Below are 27,478 nucleotides of genomic sequence, written 5' to 3'. Positions count from 1 at the left end.
AGACATACTTCATTGGCTGAATAAGGGGGCGAGCCTAAAGTTTGCACTCAAGGCTGCTGTAGCTCATGGGTCAATGGATGCTCCTGACTTTGTAAGAACTTCCAACTGGTGGATGAGTCCAGTGGTGGGACATGGAAATTACAGATTACAGAAATGCTGCAGAACTGGGCAATCAGATTTGAGATTCTTCTGTGGCTTGTGTTCAAAAGGTAAAGTAAGTGATTTTTTTTTTTTTAGTGTCACTTTCCTGTTATAGATTCTTAATACTTTAAAAAAAGAAAATAAAACAATGGACTTTTGTTCCCAGCGTCACTATCTCATGATAACTTTGGCACCTGTTTTGAAGAAAGAAGCTTTAATAAATAAAGGAAAGGAAACTCATGACTGTAATAAATAATCATCATCATAATAACTTAAAATCTCAATAAATATCTTTCTCTAGATTTGTCTCTGACTGGATGCATTGCATCGAGTAGTCTGTTCACTCATGACGACCCCGAATAGAAATGTAGTTAATTAAGTGATCTTAGTCCTTTTGTAAACAACACAAGAGATCCACACAGTTTCATGGTGTAGCCCAGCCAAGAACTAGTGATTAAAAACACAACTTGCCTTCGCAGAGAATGGGAAAGAGCTGAACTCTAAATGATGAGCATGCTGAAAAAGTGAGACAATTAGCCACCCTTTCACAATTTTTTTTGTTGGATTTGGTTTTAGGGGCTTTTCTAAACCTTCAGCTAGCTCACTTAACCTCCTGCATGATATCTTAAAATGTTTCTGTTAATGTCTCACTCCATCCTTAACCGTGTGGATACTTTCCCATGCTACTGGGTGATGTGGGTGGTCCAGAACCCCTGTCTTATAAAGAGCCTGCCCTGCACCTCCTTCCATGCTCACGTTTCTGAAACTTTCTGAAAAACGACACTGACATGGAGAAGAGCTGCAGTGTGGGCTCCTTCCATGTGGTCGGGGTGTTCTCAGGTTATCTTGGTGGGACAAGGCACAGCACCACTCATGGTAGCCTAGCAACCCCGGGCAGAAGATAACTCAGCAGCTCCTATTCCACCAAGGGAAACTGATTATAACTGATCCCCTCTTGGTATAACAAAGGATGCTCTCTGCACACTTCCTTGTCCCATCCAGTTTCTGAGGCTGTGCTCATGATCCATGCCAATGGATGGAGAACTGCAGCTATAGCTCCAGTGTGAAAATTACTGCTGGCCTCCCAAGGAGTACCAATCATGCACTCAGCAATAAAAGGTTCTGAGAACAGCCCACTTTTTTCTCACTCAGAACTGATTTTCAGGGTGGGCCGGCAGGCTCACACAGCTACCTGTGCATTTAGCTGGATTTGTGCTTAAGGAAGTATGCGTGTTAATCATAAGGAGAACATATTAGGCTATCTTTCCCATCCCCTGTCCCCAAACACGTGATTCTTCTTTCTCAAATAGGCTATTCTCCCCTCCAGGAAGTTCAGACTGCCTTCTCTTCTACCTCAACTTCTCTCCATGTTCTTGCTCCTTTCCACTCACATACTTAGGATCTCTGTGTGCACCCAGTGATAAATGGGGGCCTCCTATAGGTAAGTGCATCTGAATTTCTAGTGTGTAGACTTGGTTAGCACCAAGCCATGCACTCCTGCCCTCTGGGGGAACAGATAGCTGGCAAAGTTGAGTGGCTTAGGGATGAGAAGTGGATACCACCTCTGAAGTACTGTTGAGAATATATACATCTGTGTCTAAGGATTATCTATCACTTCACTTTCTTTCCCCCACATTATCTGGTATGGATATGGCCTATCTGCCCATACATCACAAAACTCTTAAATTACCAAAAATCTTAAATGTGAAGGTCAAATTGTGCCTATATGTTGGAGTTAACACCCCTTATAGTTGGTTGTTACTTCGTTCTAGGACTGAAAAAAGTGAGAATGAAGCAAGTTATCAAACAGAAGTTGTGTTGTTAAGCACCCGCCTAGCCAAGTATTGCCAATGATGGGTCACCTCAAGCAAACGGTGTAGATTATCTCCATCCATCCCGGATCTCCACCCCTGAGCTTTGCCGCTTAGTGTTTTGCCTTCCTGTAGAAACAAAAAAGCCCCGGCTGTTGCCTCTTCTCCAATTCTCCTGTACGGGATTTTCGGCTAACCAGGCTCCCCCGACCGCTGTTTTCCTGTACGCTTGGTCCTCTTCCTTCCTTCTAAGCCATCATTCCACCTCCTCGGGAGCCTTGGTCCCTTCTTTGCCGTTTTTAGCAGGAATGCAAGAGCGTAGCACTGTCCAGACACAAAAGGACGTCAGACGCATCCACATTTTTTAGCGGAATGTTTCCTTAATACATGGTAAGTCGTTAGGTCATCGTCCAAAAACGAAAGGTCGTCATCAAAAGCAATGGGCCTGCAGCAAGGTTGTGGTCTGATTTTGTCACTGACCAACTTTCTATTTTGAGTTAAATTGTTTAAAATTTGGTCATACAAAGTTACAGCGGACTCGCACGTCCCACTACAGTATCGGAAAATGAGCTCTTCTTTGGTGGTGTATCCCAAACCCAAGTCAGTCACGTTTAAGTGTATCTCGGCTAAGACACAATCCCGGTTTTTGGCCTTCTGGCCTCTCCGTCCCTTTCTGCTGCTGGAATTATTAGTGTTCCTTGCTGAATTTTGCCGGTTTCTTTCCCGTTTGGAAAAAAACTGAGCTGGTTTATCTGGTGACCTCTTTAGTCTTTTGATGGTCGCTTGAATAAAGTCCACTACATCTCCAAGATGCTTGGGATAATTCTCAGGCATATTAGCTGTTTCGAAAAGAAAGAAAATAGTTTGGTGAATATATATCTATAAACATTTGTAAACTGGTTTAAATTTCTTGTTTGGCCATCATAAAGTTCTGGGGTAGCAACACCAAAATTAAATTCTTCCTTGATCATATTTAATATAGATTTAACATGTCCTATAGATGCTATGTTCAAAATTGTGGATAACACCTGCATTCAGATCAAAGGCGGTTTTCTTTATAACAAGGTTGGAAAATTCTTTGCTTTCCTTTTCTTCTGCTTCCAACAAAAACGGTGCTGTGCGCACCAAAGGTTGCAAATGGTGTTTCGTATGGTGCAACAAAGGTTTGCAAGCCAACCAATTGAATCCTCCTAGTTTAACTCTCATTTAATTGACAAATGCTTATGCTACAGTCAATAAATGTGGTGAGTTTCTATGCAGCCACAATACAGTTGTTTTGGGTACAACAGAAATGCAACCTGGTCATGTTCCTATTTGCTGAGATGTCAGACCTAATCAGTTCATTTGCAGTGACTTCCAAATAAATGTGTATAGGATTGTGACCTACCATGACTACACACTGGAAAAGGTGAAAAAGGTCATTTTAGCAACAATAATGCTAGGAAACATTGAAGGCAACAGGAAATGAGGAAGACCCAACAAGAGATGGATTGACTCTTTAAAGGAAGCCACGGGCCTCAGTTTGCAAGACCTGAACAAGGCAGTTAAAGATAGGACGTTTTGGAGGACACTGATTCATAGGATTGCCATGAGTCAGATGCAACTTGATGGCGCGTAACACAAACAATATACAGTATACTTATTCAGAACCCTCCACTTACATTTACTGTATATTACAGTAATTGCTAGATTTTGCTATGCCAAAATCTGGAAATGTCATATATCCTGTCTTTAGAAGAATGAGAAAGCTGGAACACTGAAACAATGCCATGCTCATTGGACTCCCAGAGCTTTCCTCTCACAGCCAGGTCAAAGGAAAAGGAGGGATGGATACTCGGCTTCCAGCCAATCTGAGGTTTCAGAAGTGCCTGCTTGTCCTTTGATACGGATAGTTTCAGCGTGATTCTGTCTATGGATGCTGACAGGGTCCTTTGGAGTGTGAGGGTCAACACTTGTGCTCTGGACCCATGCCCATCATGGCTTTTAAAATCTTTCTGGGAAAATGTCTTGGAGCGGTTAGTGGAAGTCATCACCTCCTTCCAGATTGAGGGGGCTCTCTTTAGGGACTGGATTCATTTCCTCCCCCCCCCCAACACTGAGTTCACCTTTGTCCATATTTAGCATTCCCAGTACAATATGAAGATAGCTGCATCAGGGAGCGACTGGTGTGCCTTGAACCAGTCAATCGCTACTTAATGTAGGTCACGGACTGGGACATACATGCTCGGTTCTGTTCCTTATTGAAGTGACCCCAACAGTGGTCGTGCAATGCAACTCCCATTCTTTCCACTGAAGGCCTGGGCTTGAGAACTTCAGTTGAGTCTATCTTAAGTAAGACCCTTCCTGCCCACCCTATTAGATAGAATCATAGAATTGGAAGGGACCACCAGGGTCATCTAGGCCAACCCCCTGCACAATGCAGGAAATTTACAACCACCTCCCCCCCAGTGACCCCCCCACTACATGGCCAGAAGATGACCAAGATGCCCTCCCTCTCATAATCTGCTTAAAGTTATAGAATCAGCATTGCTGACAGATGGCCATCGCTGACAGATGCTCTTGGTCGCATGCCATGCGGAAGAGAGAGCGATCGTTCAGAGATGATGAACTGTTCTCATCTTTTGATCTGCCATTACGTGCCTTGAAGCAGAAAAAAGCAAGCAGTAGATAACACCAGAACTAAGCAGTCCCTTTCCAGTCACTGAGATTATTACGGAAGAATCAAAATTCACCTGTCACTGGGCTGAAATGTTAACAGGATTTAAAGGATTAAAACTACACCTGCAAATAAGAACAGGCTTAGCAGCAGAACGCTTAAGGTGGAATGGAAACCTGATCGCAGCATTCATGAATGAAATATAACATCAAAGATACCGAGGTCAAATAATCTTTAAATGATTAATGGGGTGCCGGTTCATTACCTTACCTGCTGGCATTCCAGAGTTCAAGAGAGGGGAGGACAATCCATCCTCTGAATTAGAATCCCCCACCAAAACTGACACTGTCAATGGTGACCCTTCTTGCTTAGTGGGTGGTGAAGTGTTAAATGCCTCCGTGCATTTGATTCCAGATCAATTTACAAAAATGGCAGCTCTAGGAAAAAGCCAGGATTGGAAGAAATGTGAACTTGGCTCCTTCTCCTACCATACCTCCAGAAGGCGCTCTTATTTTCTGGGAACCGTTGGGGTTTGCAGGTGAGAGGAGCTCAAGGTGTGTAGAAAAACTCTGGCTCTCATATATAATTAATATTTTCACATAACCCGAGTGGGGTTATGTTGGACTGGCAAGACTTGAGCTCAGCTATCTCCTCAACCAACAATTCATCTCTCAACCTAAAATTTACCATCTATAAAAGTAGAGTGTATCATTGGCTCCTATTAGCCTGACCAGGATGGCTCCTAGCTAGTCTGATCTTGTCAGGTCTTGGAAGTGGGTTTGATTCCCCATTCATCCACATGAGCGGCAGACTCTAATCTGGTGAACAAGGTTTATTTCCTCACTCCTCCACATGAAGCCTGCTGGGTGACCTTGGACTAGTCACAGTTCTCTTGGAGCTCTCTCAGGTGTCTGTTGTGCGGAGAGGAAGGGAAGGAGAATGTAAGCTGGTTTGATTCTCCTTAAAAGGTAGAGAAAATCAGCATATAAAAACCAACTCTTCTTCTTCTAACAGGGTTGGCCCTGGTTAGTACTTGGATGGGAGTCCACCAAGGAAGTCCAGGGTTGCCACACAGAGGAGGCAATGGCAAACCACCGCTGTCCGTCTCTTGCCGTGGAAACATAACGGGGTGGCCTTAAGTTGATTGCGACTTGATGGCACTTTCTACCACCACCACTGTCCGGAAAGTTGCTGTCCAGCAGTACTGTCTCTTAATTAAGACAAAAATATCTGAAACTATCGTAAGATTAGGGCGCTGGACTGTTTGTTTCCACTGTATTTTGTTAATTTAAATTGTTTTTGTAAATTGTATTGGTATTTTTGGGAGGAGTAAGCTGTTTTTGCCCTGATCTGGATAGCCCAAGGCTAATCTGATTGCGACAGATCTCAGAAGCTAAGCAGGGTTGGCCCTGGCTAGTATTTGGATGGGAGACCTCCAAGGAACACCAGCAGGGTTGCCAGGTCCCTCTTTGCCATTGGTGGGAGGTTTTTGGGGTGGAGCCTGAGGAGGGCGGGATTTGGGGAGGGACTTCAATGCCATAGAGTCCAATTGCCAAAGCGGCCATTTTCTCCAGGTGAACTGATCTCTATCGGCTGGAGATCAGTTGTAACAGCAGAAGATCTCCAGCTAGTACCTGGAGGTGGGCAACCCTAAATACCAGGGTTGTGACGTGGAGATAGGCAATGGCAAATCACCTCTGAATGTCTCTTGCCTTGAAAACTCTTTGGGGTCGCCATAAGTCAGATGTGACTTGATGGCAAAAAAAAAGCTACTTTTTGGTCCCATTGGTGAGAAAAGTGGGACAAGAAATGCCCTAAATAAATAAAACCCAGGCGCTGGAGTGCGGCTGAAGCACCAGATGGAACACCGCCACCCGCCCTTCTCGTTTCCTCACAGGGCATGTGGCTTCAAAGAAGGCCACAGCCTAAAAAACAGTTGCCCAAGGATACATTCAAGGCTACATATACTTCCTGCTTTGAATAACCACATTTAAAAAGGTAAAGGTCCCCTGTGCAAGCACCAGGTCATTCCTGACCCATGGGGTGACGTCACATCCCGACGTTTACTAGGTAGACTTTGTTTACTGGGTGGTTTGCCAGTGCCTTCCCCAGTCATCTTCCCTTTACCCCCAGCAAGCTGCTGGGTACTCCTTTTACCGACCTTGGAAGAATGGAAGGCTGAGTCAACCTTGAGCCGGCTACCTGAAACCAACTTCCGTTGGGATCGAACTCAGGTTGTGAGCAGAGCTTGGACTGCAGTACTGCACTTACCACTCTGCGCCACGGGGCTCTTCCAACCCCTCTTTAACCACATTTTGCTGCACTAAAAACCAACATTCTGCATTCAGAGTTAATGGCTCCAGAAATGGTACGAAGACAGGGCAATTTTGCAAAGGTGTGACGGCTCTGTCAGCTTTGCCAACAGCAAAAAACCAAAAAACAATAAAACATAACCCCCCAAAAAATGGCCTGATGCATTTTGTAGAATTGTAGAATTTGAAATAGTTTGATGCTGCTGCAAAGAAATTCTTGGCAGCAGACTTTTTAACAGTTAAGATTCATAGTTGAGTAAAAACAATACAATGTTTTCAGGCTTCCAAGCACACCTTTACAATAATTATAACGTGCCGTTCAGAAATACAGAGTCTATGATTAGGGCCAGCCAGACATAACTCAGCACAATGCTATTGGCAGAAGAGGCGGGTTAGCCCCTGTGATAGTGGCACAAAATTGATTTAAACGGTCACATGATACAAAAACAGTATTTTCTTTTCCATTTGGAAAATTTAGTAATGTTCTCAAGATCGTAAATGAAAAGCCAGATGGGTTGCTTTTTGTGAGGCTTAGTAGGAGCAGCATGCCTGTCAGAGCCAGTCTCATGGGGCCAATGCCTCACTGGGAACACTATAATATTGCATACTTGACAAATGGAGCGGAGGTGTGTCCTGAAGACAGGTGATGCTCGTCAGGTACTACTGAATGGACAGCAAAAGCCAAAAAGCTGTTCTGTACTTCCAAAGAAGAAGAGAGGAGTTGGCTTTTATATACCGCGTTTCTCTACCACTTAAGGGAGACTCAAACCGGTTTACAATCACCTTCCCTTCACCTCCCCACAACAGACACCCTGTGAGGTAGGTGAGGCTGAGAGAGCTCTAACAGAGCTGTAACTTGCCCAAGGTCACCCAGCTGGCTTCGTGTGTAGGAGTGGGGAAACAAATCCAGTTCACCAGATTAGCCTCCACCGCTCATGTGAAGGAGTGGGGAATCAAACTCGGCAATCCAGATCAGAGTCCACTGCTCCAAACCACCACTCTTAACCACTACACCAAAGCTGTCTCATTGTAAGATAGCAAGCAAAAGTACCAGGTTTTGGAAAAAGACACAGGGCAAGATGCTCTCCCGTGATGACTCCATACGTCATTCTCACACACTGTATATGTCCTGCATGTATCTCTGAAGTACGCACATAGCATTAGCTGGGCTAGAAAGAGCCAGAGAGAACAACTGCTCTGTCCTCTTCAACGTCTCCCCAACATTACACACCTCTGTGACTTGAGCCTTGTCATGGGAGGTTGTTTCTATTGTTATATTTCTTTAGAGTGACTTTTATTGTAAACTGCCTTGGGTCCTACTGTGTAGATGACCAGTGGGGTAAAAGTACTTTAAAATAAATAAAACAAAACTATGTATGTAAGTGCTGTCAAGTCACAACCAACTTATGGAGACCCCAGCAAGGGATTTTCAAGGCAAGTGAGAAGCAGAGGTGGTTTGCCAACACCTTCCTCTACAGAGCTTTCCTTGGCATCTCCCATCTACTGACCCTGCTTAGCTTCCAATATTTGATGAGATCAGGGTATACTATGCCACCTTCCCTCCCAAAATGAAACTAGGGAATGAGATTATCATCTCAGAGGCCTCTGTCTCTCAGGGCCAATCTTCTAAACTGGATGAGCCAAGTGTCTTTCTGGTTTGTGGTGGGCTCTCTTCCATAGTAAGCCTTGGCAAATACCCCACCATGCTAACTCAACACATTGTTTATCTGATCAATGATTACTTGGGATTTCAAGGTGGCCAACTAGAATCATAGAGTTGGAAGGGACCACCAGGGTCATCAAGTCCAACCCCCTGCACAATGCAGGAAACTCACAACCAACTATTCTTGACACACCTCAGATTTTACCAAGCACACTTAAAAAAAACCCTTTAATATCTATACTTATTACGTAGACCTGAATCGTTCTACTCCATGCCCAAAATAGAAGAAGAAGGAGTAGCAGTAGTAGTAGGAGGAGTTGGTTTTTATATGCCGACTTTCTCTACCACTTAAGGGAGACTCAACCTGGCTTACAATCACCTTCCCTTCCCCTCCCCACAACAGACACCCTGTGAGGTAGGTGGGGCTGAGAGAGCTCTTAATAGAACTGAAACTTGCCCAAGGTCACCCAGCTGGCTTCATGTGTAGAAGTGGGGAATCAAACCCGGTTCTCCAGATCAGACTCCACCGCACCAAACCACTGCTCTTAACCACTACACTACGCTGGCATTTTTCCCTAGTTGCTCTCTGTTTATGCAGAGCCCATCCTTAACTTCTATAGCAAAACAGGTGTGAAGAAACAGGGAAAAGAAAAACACTTTATGATAAAAATAATACCAAGATTTGCAGAAAAGTCTACATGAAAGACAGAAAACAACTATCAAGCCTTGGTTATATCAACTGGAGCAGCAAACCTTAGGCTAATATTAGTACAGATTTCTCTTTCACATAAAACATTTTGCTGTACTTCTATTTTTCCTTAAAGCTGCCAATTTTCACAAAAGTAGCTCCATAGGAAATACGTAAAATCTTCCTCAGCACCCATATCCTCGCTCTAGCCACTGCAATGTATTTATTTGAAATATTTACAAGTTCACCTTTCTCCCAGCATTTGAGACCCAAGTTCTGCCTTCAACAATCCACCCCGGGCGGAGGGCAAGCGGGATGGAAGGAGAAGGAATGAGGACAGTTAAATCTTTTTGGCCGAGCAGCATCATTCCAGAATGAAAATGTGGCTTCTCTCCAAAATGTGAAGAGGAAAGCCTAGGAAAGATTCCAGTGGGAAGAGAGAAAGACACAGAAAGAGGAAGAATGCAGATGTGGTTTTGCATCTGCTGAGAAGATGCTGAAGAGGGGAAACTGCGAGGAAGCCCGAGAACCATTCTCTCACACAGGAGACCACGGCATTATTTGCAACCCAAAGTACGCAGGGATCAAAAAGCTAAATCCACCTCATAAACCCTGGGTGGCCTCTGACACAGGCAGTGGGGAGCCAGTGACCCTTATGTCCGCCTCCCCTCTCTTGTGCTGTTTATATGCCTGCTCTTCAGCTATGCAGACCAGAAGCAAAATCAACCAAGGCAGTGAACTCAGTCTGAAACCGCAGTCAGGTATAAGGTGCCCTCTCATACTATGGGTTTGATTTAAGGCTCCTTGGCAAAAAGGGCTAGGAGAGAGATCATGGATCATTCGTAAGCCACATGAACAGTATGCAGAAGGACTTAAGCCCAGCTCAACTTCTATCACCTCCAGTTGAAGGACCTTAGGTAACAGGTGTGGGAAAAGGTATTTCTCTGCCTGATATCCTGGACAGCTGCTGAAACAAGTGGACCGATTGACTGATCCTGTATAAGGCAACCATGGATGTATAGATTCAAGAAAATCTCTCATGAACAGAGACTATGTGCCTGCCCACAAAAATAGAATCGATCGAACACCTGTTATTTGAGTGCACCTTACACAATGAAATTCGTAGCGAAACTATTGGACTCTTGCTAGAAAGGTTTCCCGGAAGATCTAACAAAATTTGACTTGAATATCTTCTGTCAGATAAGTACCACAAAATGACACAGTTGGTTGCCTGGTTTTCCACCCAGGTCTGTAATCACAGAAAAATGGAGAAGGGCCTTTAATCCTGAAGAGTGGCAAAGATTTTAGTTCCTGAAATGGCTTAATCTCTAATATTTGCCCAGGAGAATGTCAAAGTCTTAAACGGCTGACAGATACGTGTCGTTTTAGCTGGTATGATCTATTAGGACTATCCTGTGTTTATCAAGATCATTTGTATATAAATTTTACTCTTTCTGTAATTAATGTTTCCTTTATATCCCTACTGGTCGTAGACTGTAATAATAAAGAGCTGAACCATGGATGTACGATCTTAAGACAAGCCATTACTCACACACGTAGCATCAAGCTGGCTCCTGATTCCGAGCCCATTTGTAGCAACAGTTGAAACAAGTGAAGGCACAGACACTGGCTTAGATCCGCTGGAGCATTTCTGCAGGCAGAAGGATATTCAATCACCTCTCCCCCTCCCCGGAAATGCCCCCCAAATCTCGTTCTTGGACACCAAGGAATTACATCAGGAGGCATTTCAGGCTGTTGGGAAGGGAGAGTTGTGAACGTATCCTTCTATCTGCAGAAATACTCTGGGGATTCTAAACCACTATGCTACAAGGGAGAGGTCGCTATAATATCTAGGACTGCAAACCCCAATTTGGGAAATTCCTGGCGGGTTGGGGCTGGAGCCTGGGGAAGGTGGAGTTTGAGGAGGGGGAGGGAGCTCCGTCGGGATGAGATACCATACAGTCTTCTCCTCTAAGTTGCCATTTACACCAGGGGAAGTGATCCTGGTTGTCTGGGAATCACCTGTAATTTCGAGGCAACACCAGGCCCTACCTGGAGATTGGCAACCCAAACAACACCATTGCAAATGTCACTAAAGCGGTAATTTTACAACCCCTTTAATTTGAAATCATTCCCAAACAATCTTTGGGGTATCACGGACTACAGATTGGATGTTTGAAGTACTAGGGAAGATCTGGATGAGCCGCCTCATGATGTAGGCTTGCCAACTCTGGGTTGGAAGATACCTGGAGTTTTTGGGGGGTGGAGGCTGGAAAGGGTGGAGATTGCGAAGGGAGGTATAATACCATTTTGCCTGTGTTTTCTGGATGCTGTTTTAGCCAAAATCTGGAAAGTGCGGGTAAAACATGCAGGGAGAGGGAGGCAACCTCTAACGGTCGGAAAAGGCATGCATAATAAAAGGAAGCCCCGGAGCAGTCCGTAGGGGTGACCGTGGGGAAACGCCCCTGCATAAAAGGCCTAAGTGGCTTATAGCTTGTAACCTCTATTACAACAGTTTTACAGCATACTACATGATAGCTTTTCTCTCAACAGAGTTAAAATATGATTGTTGCGCTTAACCAAATTGTTTTAGAGTTTTTTAAAAAATGGACACCGGGATGTCGGTGGCTAGATCCCCCCCACCCAGCATTTAAAACGTTTAAAACACGCTAATAACAGCCACACAGGAGCTCAGTTTGCATCAGTACTGCACAGAGGGAAAGAGAAGGTTTAACTTCTTCCTCCATGTGGTTTCACTGATCAAAACCAAACCGCCCCCCCAACGCTGTTATTATCCATCACAAGAGGGGGGGAGGAAGACAGCAAAGGATCGGCTGCCAATATTTTTTTTTAAAAAAAAAACACTGACGGCTAATAATAGTGCGGGGGGTGGAGTTGGTTTCCATTGGTAAAACTACTTATAGGGGAAGGAACTCCGCCTTTCTCCATACAAATCTGTGTCACGCATCTGGGCAGCTTCTATTAGCCTTCTAAAATGCTAGAATCCAGTCCCGGATCTCCCAGCGCCTTGCCTGGTTTCACCCTTACTCCGATTTTTTCTTTTTACACTTTGATTTAGTACGCTGTAATAGACTTTAATACAACACTTGTCAGTTCACAGAAACGCCAAGAGTAAATGGCACGGTGGCCGAAACAGCTAAACTACTTAAACCCTCCGTCGGCTCAATAAACCACCCAGTCAGAACTCGAGTTCTTGGATTTCAGCCGAGGCCCAGCCAAGTCAGTCGGCCCAAGGCCGGTCTTAAATCCAAAGTGCTTTGGTACGATTGGGTTGTGAAGATAAACTGGAGCCCAATATTTTAGCCTTTGTAGTTGGTAAACTGGTTTCAGTACATCTGGTCTTTCAAACCACAAATCATTTGGAATGGAGAGATCTTGGAATAACATCGTGGATTTCAACAGTCTTTAAATCATAATAGTCTAAAATGTGTGGTATGTGGACTTGGCTACCACCCCTGTACATTTTCTCTAGAAATCCTGTCATTTATTTCCATGAGTGTTTTGAGTGGCTCCCCCCCTAGGGTTGCCAACCTCCAGGTAGCAATACAAAATAGGCACCTCCGTGCCAATACCAATGGTTAGAAAATCTGCAACGGAGTCTCCAATACAAAAGTAGCAAAAAATTCTTATTGGTGCTTACACATATAGCATCAACAATACAAGAGTGAAAGATGCATATAAGAATAATCAAAGTTATGTACAGTATGTACAATCTAAGTAAGGTGCAGTCTCAGTGCACCAATTGATGTTCTTTCAAGTAAATGTTGTATTTTCTTCAAAAAGTCCAATGGTAGGTACTATCCCAAAAGCACACTTTTTGGGAAAAGAATAAGAATTTTTTGCTACTTTTGTATTGGAGACTCCGTTGCAGATTTTCTAACCTCCAGGTAGCAGCTGGAGATCTCTGGCCATTACAACTGATCTCCAGCCGATAGAGATCAGTTCGCCTGGAGAAAATGGCCGCTTTGGCAATTGGACTCGATGGCATTGGAGTCCCTCCCCTCCCCAAACCCTGCCCTCCTCAGGCTCTGCCCCAAAAACCTCCCGGTGGTGGAGGGACTCCTCCTCAGGCTCTGCCCCAAAAAACCCCCCACCCCCGAAGTAATCTTGATGGGTGTTTCCATTGGGAGTACTCAGGGGCAGCGGGGGTGAAAGCAACTTAAATTTCTTGCCAGTTATTGCCTCTCTTTGGGGCAGAAACAGAACATGGGAAGTACAGATTCAGCCACCTTGTTACCGGTATTCTATACTGGCCCATACAAGCTCATTTTCACCCTTGCTGGAGCCTCAACTAAGGTCCACCCAGTCATGTCACTTAAATAGAAATGCCAGGTGGCAGCCTGGCATCTCAGGAAGCTTGTGGGTGGAGCAAGGGGCAGAAATTACGTTGGGCTACATGCGGGCAACATCATGTCTTGGCAAAAACCTGGATGAGATGTCAGCTGACACTCTAGAAACTCTATGGCAGGGGTGTCGAACTCAATGGTTACGAGGGCCAGATATGACATAAATGTCACTTGGTCGGGCTGGGCCATGCCTCGCCAGCCTAGATTGAAAGTGGGGTGTGTGTGGCTGCCTTGCGGGGCCGGATAAGAGCTCTCAAGGGGCCGGATCCGGCCCTCAGGCCTTATGTTTGACACCCCTGCTCTATGGTATTACCATAGAGTGTCTAGAGCATTGGCTGAGATCTGACTTTGCAAACCTGGATGCGACAGCGGCACGCAGCCTGACATCATTCACCCCCGCTATTTCTCCTGCCAGCCTGAAAGGCAAAGGCAGGTTGAATGGCCTTTTGCCAGGAGATTGCCATGTCTACGCTTAACCATTTTTGATTAGAATTCCCTGGTAGTGGATGCTTCTAGAATAAAATTTAACGTAAGAACACAAGAAAAGCCTGGTGGATCTGACTAAAGGCCCATCTAGTCTAGCGTTTTGTTTTCCACAGTGGCTATCTAGAGACCCTGGAAGGCCTACAAGAAGGGACACAGAAGCCAAAGCTTCTTCCAGTTGTTGCCCCTTAGGAACTGTCACAGTAGCCTTGTTCACATGTTACAGTGAATGCACATACAATCTGCATGCACATGCATACAACTGATTAAAGCCACCAATGCTAACGTTGATTGCTACCACCTGTGGTAGTAAGCTCAAATTAATTCTGCATTATGTGAAAGAGGTATTTCTAAAAATCTGTCCTGAATCTACTGCTCATCATCTTCACTGGATTTCAACAAGTTTTAGAATTTGTAACATGCCAAGTATGCCATTTTTTTGTTCTAGAACTGCAAAGATTCCCCTAGACTAGTCCTAGAACTGCAACGATTCTCCTAGACTAGTCCTAGAACTGCAATGATTCCACTTATGCCTCAGTATCTTTACTCTGCATGATGCGATGCACAGCCCAATTACACCAAGTTGATCTATGGTGATTTATGAGGATTTAAAATCACTGCAGTTGGTCTTTTCCTCCTTGACCTGCAACTGATCCTTGCCCTGACTCATTCTCCATGCTCTGACTCATTCTCCATGAACAGAAGCTGCACCAATCCCGTCATAATTAGGGATAGTTTACACACGCAACAGCAGCACCAAACTTCCAACAAACATAGCTGGACATGTGTGCCTGTGTTCACGTATGCCAGAAATACAAAGGTACCAGGTTACATACACTTGACGCAATGGAAATTCCAATGATTATTGAAATTCCAGAAGTCAGATAAAATAGCAAGCACCTAAGGCCTGCAGGAAGAAAATCCCGTGATGTCACCACAGGCTTATTTGTGTACCTCAAAATCATACAAGTTTTATACATCTCTCACGGCTTCACCCAAAGAACCCGGAGGGATGATAGTTAAGTAAGGCTGCTGAACTTTCTGTATAGTAGATCCTGTGTAGGCCCCATCAGAGAATTATTGTTCCCTGGGAAGTGAGATCCTAGCCAGGTTAGGATCAAATTATATGTGACACTCAAGTTCTGTGCCTGGAACTCCAGATGCATAATTTGGCCCATAAAAAGTGGTCATGATGGGAAGCGGTCAGGGGACATGAAGGTAGTCCCCCTGTGCAAGCACTGGGTCATTACTGACCCATGGGGGGATGTCACATCATGTTTACTAGGCAGACTATATTTATGGGGTGGTTTGCCATTGCCTTCCCCAGTCGTCTACACTTTACCCCCTGCAAGCTGGGTACTCATTTTACTAACCTGAGTCAACCTTGAGCCGGCTACCTGAAACCAACTTCTGTCAGGATCGAACTCAGGTCATGAGCAGAGCTTTGACTGCAGTATTGCAGCCTACCACTCTGCGCCACAGGGCAGATGGGAGAGCCCTTGACTTATCTCCTCCCAGTGCTGTTTTGTCAACTAAAAGGGACTGTTTTTAGCCCTAGCAGGGGGGAGAAAGACAGGTGTGTGTATTGTGCCTGTCTTTTTTCTATTCTGGGGACATGGAACACATATTCAGTGGGAGGAATGGCATGGGAAGGGGAGGGATTAACCCCTCCCCATTCCCCAGTATTGCATCTTTAATCCGTATGGAGGACATCCATGGCTCCTTTTAAGGGCAAACTGTGCATCAGGAATTGCATCACGTGTGGTTTGGATCTATGGTACAGCTATAATTTCTAGGTGTGAACTACTGACCTTCAGCCCCACTGATACCAGTGATAACAAAACAGACTAGTCCTCTTGAATCCCAGTAGATTTGGGCTGTCACTGACACTGCAGACATGAATCATAGATTCAGAGTTGGAAGGGGCCATACAGGCCATCTAGTTCAACCCCCTGCTCAATGCAGGATCAGCCTAGAGCAGATTTTCCCAAACCTTTTGAGTGATGGAGCACTTTTCAGGAGAGAAATTCATCACGGGGCACTAATTTTCACCTAGCACCTATATACTAAACCAAACGACAGTAGTATTTTTCTTTCCAATCTCTTCACGGAGCACTAGGAGACATTTTGCTGAGCACCAAGTGCTCCTTGGAGCACAGTTTGGGAACTTCTGGCTTAGAGTATCCCTGACAAGTGTTTGTCCAGCCTCTGTTTAAAGACTGCCAGTGAGGGGGAGCTCACCACCTCCCTAGGTAGCTGATTCCACTGTCTTACTGTAAAAAAAATTCCCCCTAATATCCATCCGGTACCTTTCCACCCGCAATTTAAGCCTGTTATTACGAGTCCTGTCTTCTGCTGCCAACAGGAAGAGCTCCCTGCCCTCCTCTAAGTGACAGCCCTTCAAATACTGAAAGGGAGCAATGAAGTCCCCCCCCCCCCAACCTCCTCTTCTCCAGACGAAACATCCCCAACTCCCTCAGCCTTTCCTCACAGGGCTTGGTCTCCAGGCCCCTGGTTATCCCCGTCGCTCTTGACCCGCTCAATTCTGTCCACATCCTGCCTTTGTATTAAGCACTCTCTTTGCTCTGGGGGGCTGGGGAAGTAGGAAGCTTCACAGGAGTGCCGGATACCAAGCCAGCCTTTGTAGCGGGACAACAGATAGTACTTCCTAGCGGTTAGATGAGGAGGAAGCAGCAATGAGGAAAGGGAACTTTGTCTTACAGTCCATTGGGCCAGCAAAAGGAGTCAGCAGCTTGCTGGAGGAGTGCTCTTCTTCAGTCCCTCCTGGCACTGATCGAGACTTCTCAGGAGGTGTCTTACCAGCAGGAAGAGGAAAGGTGGAGACGGTGTTGAGTAGCACCACGCAGACAGCCACCACATCCCATAACTTCATCTTAGATTTCCTTCCAGCACAGGACCCTGGCAAAGGAGACATGACATTAGCTTCTGCCTCTTCCTCCAGCTGTTCTATTTATGGGCCGGTCACCCATCCCTGTCTTGTGAACACATGAGACTGTGGCTCAGTTTGTAGAGCATCTGCTTGTCACGCAGAAGGTCCCAGGTTCAATCCCTGGCATGTTCAGTGAAAGGGACTAGGCAAGTAGGTGACGGGAAAGACCTCTGCCTGAGACCCTGGAGAGCCGCTGGCTTTGATGGACCAAGGGGTCTGATTCAGTATAAGGCAGCTTCATGTGTTCATGTGAAGCTGCCTCTTACTGAATCTGACCCTTGGTCCATCAAGGTCAGCACTGTCTACTCAGATGGGCAGCAGCTCTCCAGGATCCCAGGTAGAAGCCTTTAACACGACCTATTACTTGATCCTTTTACCAGGAGATGCTGGGGATCAAACCTGGGACCTTCTGCATGCCAAGCAGGTGCTCTACCAGTGAGCCACAGGCCCTCCCCTCTCTCATCAGTCTGTTGTAAACAACAAGTCCTCTGGGGGCTGGCCTTTGGTTTTCTTTTGTTTTTTTACATCTGCACAATACCGAACACAGAACTGGTGCTAAATCTCTTACTCGGAGCCCATGGATTATTTCTGTATGCTCAACAGTCCTTGTACAACTGGAAGCGCAAAAATTACTCCTTGCGCTTTGCTTGTACTAAGTGAAACAGGATCGTACCCCCCACTATCTGTTCTGCATGCCTGAGACACAGCGCAAGGTATTCCTGCCGATACAATTTCAAAGCTAAGTGAAATGAAACCATGCAAACCATCTGTTGCGCATTGATATGTACATTGTTGTTTCGTTAAAAATTATATTTGAAGCGCTAGGCGTTGCCGCAGCTGTTGGGCTACTGCTAGCACAAGAGGAACTATGCTAAGTATACTCTCTCCTTCCACCCATGGATCCAACCCTATGTTCATTACTTGCAGTAAGAACTTAGCTCTCTCTCTTTCTCTCTCTGACTCAGCAGCAGTCAGGAAGGAATCAAGGGGTGGGTCGGTTGGTGGGCTATCTCCATAAAATCTGGAGAACAGACCCAAGAATGACTTCTCCAAGGAATGAAGAATACTTTCCCTTGCTTTAGTACTCAGGGTAAAACTAGAAGAGAGGTTGAGAGATCTCTGACTGGCTCTTCCTGTCTTCTTGAAAGCTAAATCGGAACTGCACGGAGAAGGGAAGATTCCCTACACATAGTTAGACCTATCAGTACCGCTCTCTCATACTACTATTAGCCTTGAAAACAAATAGGGGGGAAAGAGTGGTAGGTGAAATATTGCTGGGGTGAAGAGTTTAAACACACTTTGATGTGATCTGAACCAACGGCTGCATATTGCCTTTGAAAAACAACAACTGTGAGATCCCATCATGGATCCCTTTAGTGCCGGGGTCTGCCACGTTTTATAATTCAACAGCCAAACTGTGTCAAAGTTCAGAGCAAAAGATCAACAAAGAGCTTGTATAGGAAAGCCCATTTTTGCATCACTGAAAATATACAGCTTAACATTACCAATAGCTGACATGCCGATTAAAAATCTATCAAGCTTCTGCAGCCCAAAAACTGGTTGTTGTGAGTCCGTTATTATGAAGTGGTACACATGAAGTCTCACAGTAAGTAACATACTAAGGAACACACAAGAGTGATTATTTTAATGCACTGGAATAAATCTGTACGTGGTTCGCACTTACATTACTGGTAACGCCATCATTTCCCTTTCTGCAAAGCATCTCAGTCCCATAAAAACAATCTTTGACCCCTCCCTTTCCTTTCACACACTGGTTATTCTAGCATCTTGCCTGCCTCCCCAATATACTGTTAACTTCAAGATTTGAACACATGAACAGATGAAACTGCCTTATAACTGATTCAGACTCTTGGTCCATCAGAGTCAGCATTGTCTACTCAGACCGGCAGCAGCTCTCCAGGGTCTTGGGCAGAGGTCTTTCACATCAACTACGGCCAGACCTTTTAACTGGAGATGCTGGGGATAGAACCTGGGACCTTCCACATGTCAAGAAGATGCTCTACCACTGAGCCACAGCCCCTCCTTTTTTCACTTCCATACTGAGCCACACCTGGCACTGCAGCTAAAGGTTTCTGCCCCCTACCCTAGCGTCTGATTTAGGTTAACCCTCACAAATAGGTTAAACCCATCCCACTGGTTTTCAGTCTCCATTCAGACTTTCTCTTTCTCCCTCTCTGGTGGTTTTTATTGAACTGTGGGTGTGTGACATTTAACCCAGGTTCACTGCCATCCATTCCCACAATACATTCCAACAGAGTATGCTTACTTTGTCACATTTTTTGCTTTCTTCTCAAGGGAATAAGCTCAAGCCACTGCTGGGCACTGGGAGTGATCATAAAACCACCATGAAACTGATAAAAAAAAAGCTACCATTGTGGAATACTTTTATTTGGACGAAGGAAAACATCACAAAGCAATGAGCTAACTTACAAGGTCGCCAGGACTCTTCATCAGGCTGATGTTAAGGAAAACAAAAACCCCGAACCATGAAACCGTAGGAAGAAGAGTTGGCTTTTACATGCCAACTTTCTCTACCACTTATGGAAGAATCAAACTGGCTTACAATCACCTTCCTTCCCCTCCCCACAACACACACCCTGTGAGGTAGGTGGAGCTGAGAGAACTGTGACTAGCCCAAGGTCACCAAGCTGGCTTCATGTGAAGGAGTGGGGAAACCAACCCGGTTCACCAGATTAGAGTCCACTGCTCCAAACCATTGCTCTTAACCACTATACTATGCTGGGGGGGAGGGGTGTTGCTGCACTTTGAAATAGTCTTAAAATTGAATGGAGGCATTAGATATGCCAATGGCCTGAATACACCAGAAAATATCTGCTATCAATTTCTGCCAATCCTCCCCTTCGCCAACTTCCAGCGCCCCAATCATGCTGTTTGTGCCCCCACAAGGAACTGTACTGGGGGCATACTAGGCTACAGTGGGAGGGGAGGATCTTGCGATCCACTGTTGAAAGGCCCTTCCATCACAGAAATGATCCGGTGAATCCCATCTCATACTTTCTGTAGAAAGATCTCAAAGCAGGAAGACCTCAAAGCATGTCAGGAAAAGAAAGCAAGGTTAGTTCTCCTTTTGAAAATATACAAGCCAACAGCAACTTAGATCTGCCTTTAGCATTACGTGGCTCATCCAAACAAAAGCAAAGAAAAACAGAATAATCACTACAGTAGAAAAGACTGGAAATTAACTTGCTGCTGGAGTTTATATTTCCAAAGGTAGAACCCTTCTGAAAGCAAGGTGTATATCAGGATGCAGACAGATTAGTTCTTCTCTCTCCCAGTAGCCCTAGGTGCAAACAGAGACCTGTTTTGCATTGTCCGACCTAATTTGACCTGCATAGCATCATGTGTACACTATTTTAAGACTGTTACAAATTACAGAATGGGCTTTTACCTAATACTGTGAAACATCTCTTCCCCCCCCCCCTTTAAAAATGGAACATGAAGAAGAGTTCTAGGCCAGGGAATTTGAGAATTCACTGATTAGTTTGTCACTATTTGTCGCTCTTTAGTTGGTCATAATAAAAGATGCTACACAAAAACTGCTTCTAGCTTTTCTTTTTAAACAGATGAGCACAGCTACCTGCAATTTTGATTAGTATTCACAGGCTAATAAGAGAGGAATTCTATTCAAGAGTACTCAGTGGGGGTTGCACCTAGGAAAATATTCTAATTATTGGACTGTTCCCCAGTAAGATGCCCTCACCTGGATGGCCCAGGCTAGCCTGATCTTGTCAGATCTCAGAAGCTAAGCAGGGTTTGGTCCTGGCTAGTACTGAGATGGAAAATTACCAACGAATACCTGGGTCCCTATGAAGAGGAAGGCAATGGCAAACCACCTCTGTTAGTCTCTTGCCTTGAAAAACCTATGTTGCCAAAAGCAGGCTACAACTTGACAGTACTTTACGCACACCCAGTAGAATTGCTAGTACAGTTATAGTCTTTCTGATTTCGTAATGTAGTTTTCTTCTAAATTTATGTATTTAGATCGAGGGGGGGGCAACTTTCTTGAGCCCGTAGGCACCTTTGGAATTTTGACACAGCATGGGTGCAGGTGGACGCAGCCAAAAATGGCTGTCATAGGAGGTGGACAGAACGGCGGTTGCAGATTACCTTCAGTCACAGTGAAGTTTCTTGTGTTGTTGTGGTGGTGGTGGCGGCAGCTGCGGCAGCAACATTTTAAAAATCTGAACAGCCAATCAAGTCCGCAATGGCCAATCAGAAGCTTCACCCACTTTCTAAAATCACCTGGTGTCCGCAGGTACCATGGCGCCCATGTTGAGGACCCCTGATTTATTCCACTTTTCTCCCCAATGGGGAGTCAAAAAGAGTACAGCTGTGAGACTCAGCCGGAAGGGAAATGAATCAAGTACATGTCCTAACCTCCTTGGAGAAGGAGGAAGAATGCCACTGTGTCGCAACCAACTCATGGCAACTCCATCCACGGGGCATTCCAGGCAAGCGACACACACAGGTGGTTTGCCACTGCCTTCCTTCATACAGCAACTTCGGTCTTCTTTGGTGGTCCCATCCAAGTACGAATGGTGGATGGGATAAAACATAATGGATAATAGCTTGTATTATTTGCAAGCCAAAAAGCATCCAAACTCCTTAGCCATGCTCTGTACCAACCTTTCTCTTCTGTTCTAAGGCTTCTTACCTGCTGACCTGTGCAAACTGGCTGCCATTGAAAATGTGTGTGTGGCATGTGCCGCAACATATCCTATTTTGCAATTTACCCGGTATTAAGTCCCAAAGAAGCCAAATCTGTTCAGGACAAACTTGTCCCATCTCTTTTCATGTCTGGCCTTGGCTATTCATAGCAAATCATGTAGATCATGTTTATATGACATTTGGGTAGGATATGGGTGACATTTTGTAGAAAGGAACTCAGAAGGAATCCTTGTTTCGGGGTGTCATAGTAGCTCTTGGAGGTCCTGCTTTTGAGGTTTGGGGTGCCAGGTTAAAGGGGACTTGTTTTTTTGATGTGTTTCTATCTTTTGTTTTCTGTGTTTCCTTTATGCTCTATTTTAACCCTACCCGCTTTAATTTTCAAATGGATATTGGTAGAGCAGCTGATTTTTAAGATGCTATACTACAAGATCTTTCAATGCTATTCGTGTTACTCTGTTTCTGTGTTTAAAGTTTTTAAATAGCATTTCTGCTGGTTTTTGGGTCTGTTGTTGGTTGTTTTATACGTATTTACATTGCAACTGGTTTTTTTCCTTCAGTTTTTGCTTTTTTGGGAAACCGCCTCGACAGCTGAACATGTTGGAAAAGCAGGTAACATAAATGGTTAAGTGGTCAAATTTGCTGTGATTAACTTCTGCAAAAGACGCATTATAGGTCTCAAGTGCACCTGGGCATTATGCTCGTTTACCTGGGAACCAGATGTGTGTTGCCTTCACTCGTAGGGAACAGGACCTCTGCATGTGCTCAAGACATATCCTTTATCACTGCATCTCATATCTCAGTGCTGGCATCCAGAACAGTTTTTCAAAATAAGCCTCTAGTTTTGTATCCTTCTGTGTTTTGGTTTTTTTTTTTTAAAGGGGGTTTCAGATTGGGCCTTGGATATATTTACAGAAAGGAGGATTGCTTGGCTTTCACATCAAAGCCGCCGCAATTTGGCAACTTTCAGTCATAAAACATTATATGGGTACCAGTTGTGCCTGGCAGAAATGGGGAAGGAGCGAGGGTCGGAGAGGAGAGAGAGAAGAGGCATCTGCAAAATTCTTTCTGGCTGCATTCTCTCCCCTCAGTTAAAACTATTATCCGCTTGCAAACTGGCAATCTGGGACCAATTAGGCATTTCCCAGCCTTTCAGCTTGTTCACGAGAACAGGCTGGTGTGTGGACTGCGTTAGAGTCTATTGTAAATATCTCGGAAGGCCGTTCCACCAGAGATGAATTTCTGTTTCATTTATCCCTTTCTTGGAAAGCTTTGCTGTCTCTGGACCCAGCAAACAGATCATAGGGCCAAACAAACCAGAACACAGGCCTTAGTAACAGCCTCAGCTTCACCCCAGCACCTATTTTTGGTGCCAAGCCATAGCCTTGTAAGAGTATGTTGGTGCCTGCGTAGAGTGTCTTTGCTTTTCTGCTGAGTTACCAGCCAACAAATCCATGCAGATTGTTTCCTTTTGCCACTAAGTTAGATCTCTAACAGCATGGAACAATTTCTTTCGGTGGCTGCACCTCCTTTATGAAACTCCCTCCCAGAAGAAATCGGGAAAGCAACCCCGTTGCTGAGTTTCCACAGAGGTTGCAAAACCTACCTCTTTAAACTGGTCTTTAATGTATGGCACTCCTTTTGATTGGAAAACTTTTTGAACAGTTTGAAAATGGGGGGTGGGTGGGAGATCTATTTTAATTTTTATCTATGGGATTTGTATTTTTTTGAGTAATGTCGCCAGCTGCCTCGGACACAGGGAAGGCAACGCACAAAACCCTTCTGTAAATAAAACTAATTCAAGACCACTTTGAGTTCCATTCCCTCTCGCAGAACTTGGGTTTTTCAACTAGATTGCCAGTGTGGCGTAGTGGTTAGAGTGTCAGACTTAGGATCTGGGAGACCCAGGATCGAATCCCCACTCCGCCATGGAAGCTTGCTGGCTGACTTTGAACCAGTTACACACTCTCAACCTAACTTACCACACAGGGTTGCTGTGAGGATAAAGTGGAGGAGAGGAGAACCACTTTGGGTCCCCATTGGGGAGAAAGATGGGATACAAATGAAGCAAGTAATAATAACCCCTTTCAGGTAAGACGCTCCTGTTTACCATGATTGGCACCATAGCCCAAACTCATTAGACTGGTACAAACTACACAGCTGTACATGAATACAACTTTTTCTCTTGTGTGGTTTCCAATGCTCATTTGTCCTCACGAGTCCCGTTAATTTTGGCGGGATTGCACTCCCCAATAGTCTCTTGCTATTGGCTTAAGAGTTTTTTTTTAGGCCTGTTAGAAATACGTGCATTCAAATCCTTGTACATCTGGGCAAGCTTAAATAAGAGTACAAACTTGTTTGTCTTTAAGATGCCACAAGACCCACGTTTATGTTACCTGGGCATCTGCGATGACAGACAGCTCACGTTTGCACATATGAATCCCCTCTCACATAAACTCATGTGACAGGCTCTCTAAATCCTGTATGCTTTACTTGGCAGTAACTCCCCTTGACTTCCATAGGCCCCTCTGAACAATCTGTCTAACACGACAAATGGGTCATGAATTGTACAAGACCCAGTGCGCCTGTCTTAGCTAAGGGTCCCTCAACTTCTAGTCTGATATCACGGTGTCACGCTTCGGCCTCTGTGCCACATGACCTTAACGCTGGCAAGGAGACTGCAACCAGGGAAGGCTTTCTAGGTCACAACCAAGGCATCCATGCTGCCAGGGGCAGCAGTCTGATTTTGGGACTCTGGGCAAAAGTTAGGCTGCCGACCTCCAGGTGGTAGCTGGAGATCTCCTGCTATTACAGCTGATTTCCAGGCGACAGAGCTCAGTTCACCTGGAGAAAATGGCTGCTTTGGAAGGTGGACTCTATGGCCTGTCCGAGGCAGCTGGCGACATCACTCAAAAAATTACTAGAAAAAATACAAATTGAAGTCCCTCCCCACTCCAAACCCCCCCTCCTCAGGCTCCACCCCTAAAATTTCCAGGTGTTTCCTAATCCAGAGCTGGCAACCCTCACAAAAGTCCAGGATGGGCCCCCGGAATCACTGACGCTGCCACCACCGCCACCCTGCTGCCCCCCCACCCCTGGTGAGAGCCAAGCAAGGTTCACCCTCACCCCATGCAAGGTGGACAGGAGACACCGGTTCTGCTGGAAGCCAGATAGGGCTGATGCGAGCAGGGGCAGGAGTTGGCTTTCTTGGAGCCTGTTTTTCTTCTTCCCCTCCACTTCCCTCTGGGGGACAGAGCCATGGACGGCCAGGGCCCTCCTAATCGAGGGGTCTGGGGCATCTGTCCCTGTTGCCCATTGGCCAACACCACCCCTGCTGCACGACTGGTGCCCACCTAATGTTTTATGACTGAAAGTCGCCAAATCGCTGCTGCTTTGATGTGAAAGCCAACAGCTTTACATTTCCCAATGAAGCAGGAAATAAACCAGCCACAACCTGAGAGCCAGCATGGTGTAGTGGTTAAGAGCGGTGGACTCTGGTGAACCGGGTTGGTTTCCCCCCTCCCACACATGAAGCCGGCTGGGTGACCTTGGGCCAGGCAGAGTTCTCTCTGAACTCTCTCAGCCCCACCTACCTCACAAGGTGTCTGTTGTGAGGAAGGGAAGGTGATCGTAAGCTGCTCTGAGGCTCCTTACAGGTAGAGAAAATCGGAGTATAAAAACTGACTCTCTCCTCAAACGTGGGTCTTTTCTTTCATCCCTCATGGAGGATGCCACCAAGCAGTGGGGTGCAACTGGACGCAGCTATGGCTGCCTTATCTCTTGCTTCGCTCCTGGGTGCAGGATGGGAAACCAGGCTGCCAACATGGCACTCGTAAAAGTCGTTGCATGGGAGTCGCAAATGGCTAGACCCACCTTTCTGGTTCTCTCCAAGTATCCGGTTGTCTAAGCTGGACTCAGAGCTTAGACAAAACAGGTAAGGGATTTCCTCACACTGTGCTTATGGTTGTCAACAGGCCGTGGAGAAAAATGTCCTCCCCTTTGACAGAGGCTTAATGAGCGGACATGGGCAGTTGAAGCTTCTCATGGCAAGGAGGTGAACAACAGCACCTGGTAAATAACATTCTGTTATTGTACTGCAGTCCAAGCTCTGCTTACGACTTGAGTTCGACCCCATTGGAAGAAGGTTTCAGGTAGCCGGCTCAAGGTTGACTCAGCCTTCCATCCTTCCGAGGTCGCTGAAATGAGTACCCAGCTTGCTGGGGGTAAAGGGAAGATGACTGGGGAAGGCAATGGCAAACCACCCCGTAAACAAAGTCTGCCTAGTAAACATCAGGATGTGATGTCACCCCATGGGGTCAGGAATGACCTGGTGCTTGCACAGGGGACCTTTACCTTTTTAAGCCTCTATTAAAGGGATAGGGCATTTCCCCCTCTCCAGGCAGTTGGCAACCTTAACAGTGATGGTTTTCACATGTGCCCAGGGCAGACCTTTTTGTTGGTATTGCCATGAGTGTTACTGCTAACGGGGAATAAACTGCAGAAAAGGATCCAAACATGTAGTCTATCCAGTCCAATGTTTGCATTCGCAAACCAGAGCAGTGTATTTACAAGCTGGTGAAAACAACCTCTCTATCATTTTGAGGACTCAGGGCCAAAACACACATTAGAGAGGAACTCTGTGATCAGCTCTCGCTGTTTCTGCTAACATGAAAAAGTAGCGACGGTCTGGGCTGCTGCGGGTGTTATTGGGACTGCAAGCAGCGACAACAGGGGGAAAATATGGCCCAAACGTCTACTGACAAGTGAGAATTCAGCAGTTACAATGCCTCCCCCCCATCACCGCATCTCCTAGTAGGGTAAAAATGCACTTTATTGGGCAAAAAAAGTTTCCTTTTGATAAAGTTGATGCACAGGGCAGACCAGATTAAAGTGGTTATTCCCTTGCCACCGGGAAATACAGTTCATGAGGAGTTGGGGATCTTGAATAAAGAATCCCAGTACAGCCCCCAAGTTACAACGACCAGATATCTTTGGAGCAAGTGACGATTTCATATAAGACTGACATGATAGCGGAGTAACAAATTATTCCACCAGCCAGTTAAACCAAAATACTAGAAAATTAAGGCAACAAATGAGAAAAGTTGTGGGGCTCGCCAAGATGAATGATTCAAACTCTAAAGTCTCCCACATCCATATTCAAATGCTGCACCTATCGGCTTAGATCCAACAGAGGTTTTCTGAATATGGAAAGGGGGCAATTTGCACGGATTCCTCATCCCCATTGCAGACTTTTGACCCCCTCTTTCATGCTGTTTCCGAGGGTCTTGTCTCTCAGGACCACCAATTCAGAGGGCAATTTGGGCTTTGGAATTACAATTGGACTTGACCATACGCAAAACATTTCACGTTAGTAATTCCAGATCAGTAATCACCAAATGAGAATCCCATTTGAAAGAACCATCTGTAGAGAGAATATGGATGTGTGCATTTAGAACCATAGAGTTGGAAGGGACCACCAGGGTCATCTAGTCCAACCCCCTGCACAATGCAGGAAATTCACAACTACCTCCCCCGCACACCCCCGGTGACCCCTACTCCATGCCCAGAAGATGGCCAAGATGCCCTCCCTCACACCATCGCTTAAGATCATAGAATCAGCATCGCTGACAGATGGCCATCTAACCTCTTCTTAAAAACCTCCAGGGAGGAGAGCTTACCACCTCCCAAGGAAGCCTGTTC

General features: G+C 45.5%; 1 protein-coding gene across 1 annotated transcript; it reads right to left on the bottom strand.

Moving 5' to 3' along the window:
* Nucleotides 1-1,927: 1,927 nt before the first annotated feature.
* On the bottom strand, nt 1,928-17,035 carry GDNF (glial cell derived neurotrophic factor). Its single transcript, XM_056848710.1, has 2 exons — nt 16,843-17,035; nt 1,928-2,791 (listed from the first exon to the last, which is right to left on the bottom strand). The coding sequence occupies exons 1-2, from the start codon at nt 17,012-17,014 to the stop codon at nt 2,298-2,300; spliced, it is 666 nt and encodes a 221-aa protein (XP_056704688.1). The 5' UTR covers nt 17,015-17,035; the 3' UTR covers nt 1,928-2,297.
* Nucleotides 17,036-27,478: the final 10,443 nt, after the last annotated feature.

This window comes from Euleptes europaea, chromosome 4, assembly GCF_029931775.1.
Source record: "Euleptes europaea isolate rEulEur1 chromosome 4, rEulEur1.hap1, whole genome shotgun sequence".
In the NCBI taxonomy this organism is placed as follows: Eukaryota; Metazoa; Chordata; class Lepidosauria; order Squamata; family Sphaerodactylidae; genus Euleptes; species Euleptes europaea.
This window is presented reverse-complemented; position numbering and strand designations above follow the sequence as displayed.

Coding starts and splice junctions, on each gene's coding strand:
- GDNF (XM_056848710.1), bottom strand. CDS start 17,014: ATGAAGTTATGGGATGTGGTGGCTGTCTGCGTGGTGCTACTCAACACC. Junction 2,792..16,842: donor TTTTGCTGGCCCAATGGACT/GTAAGACAAAGT, acceptor TTTTCGAAACAG/CTAATATGCCTGAGAATTAT.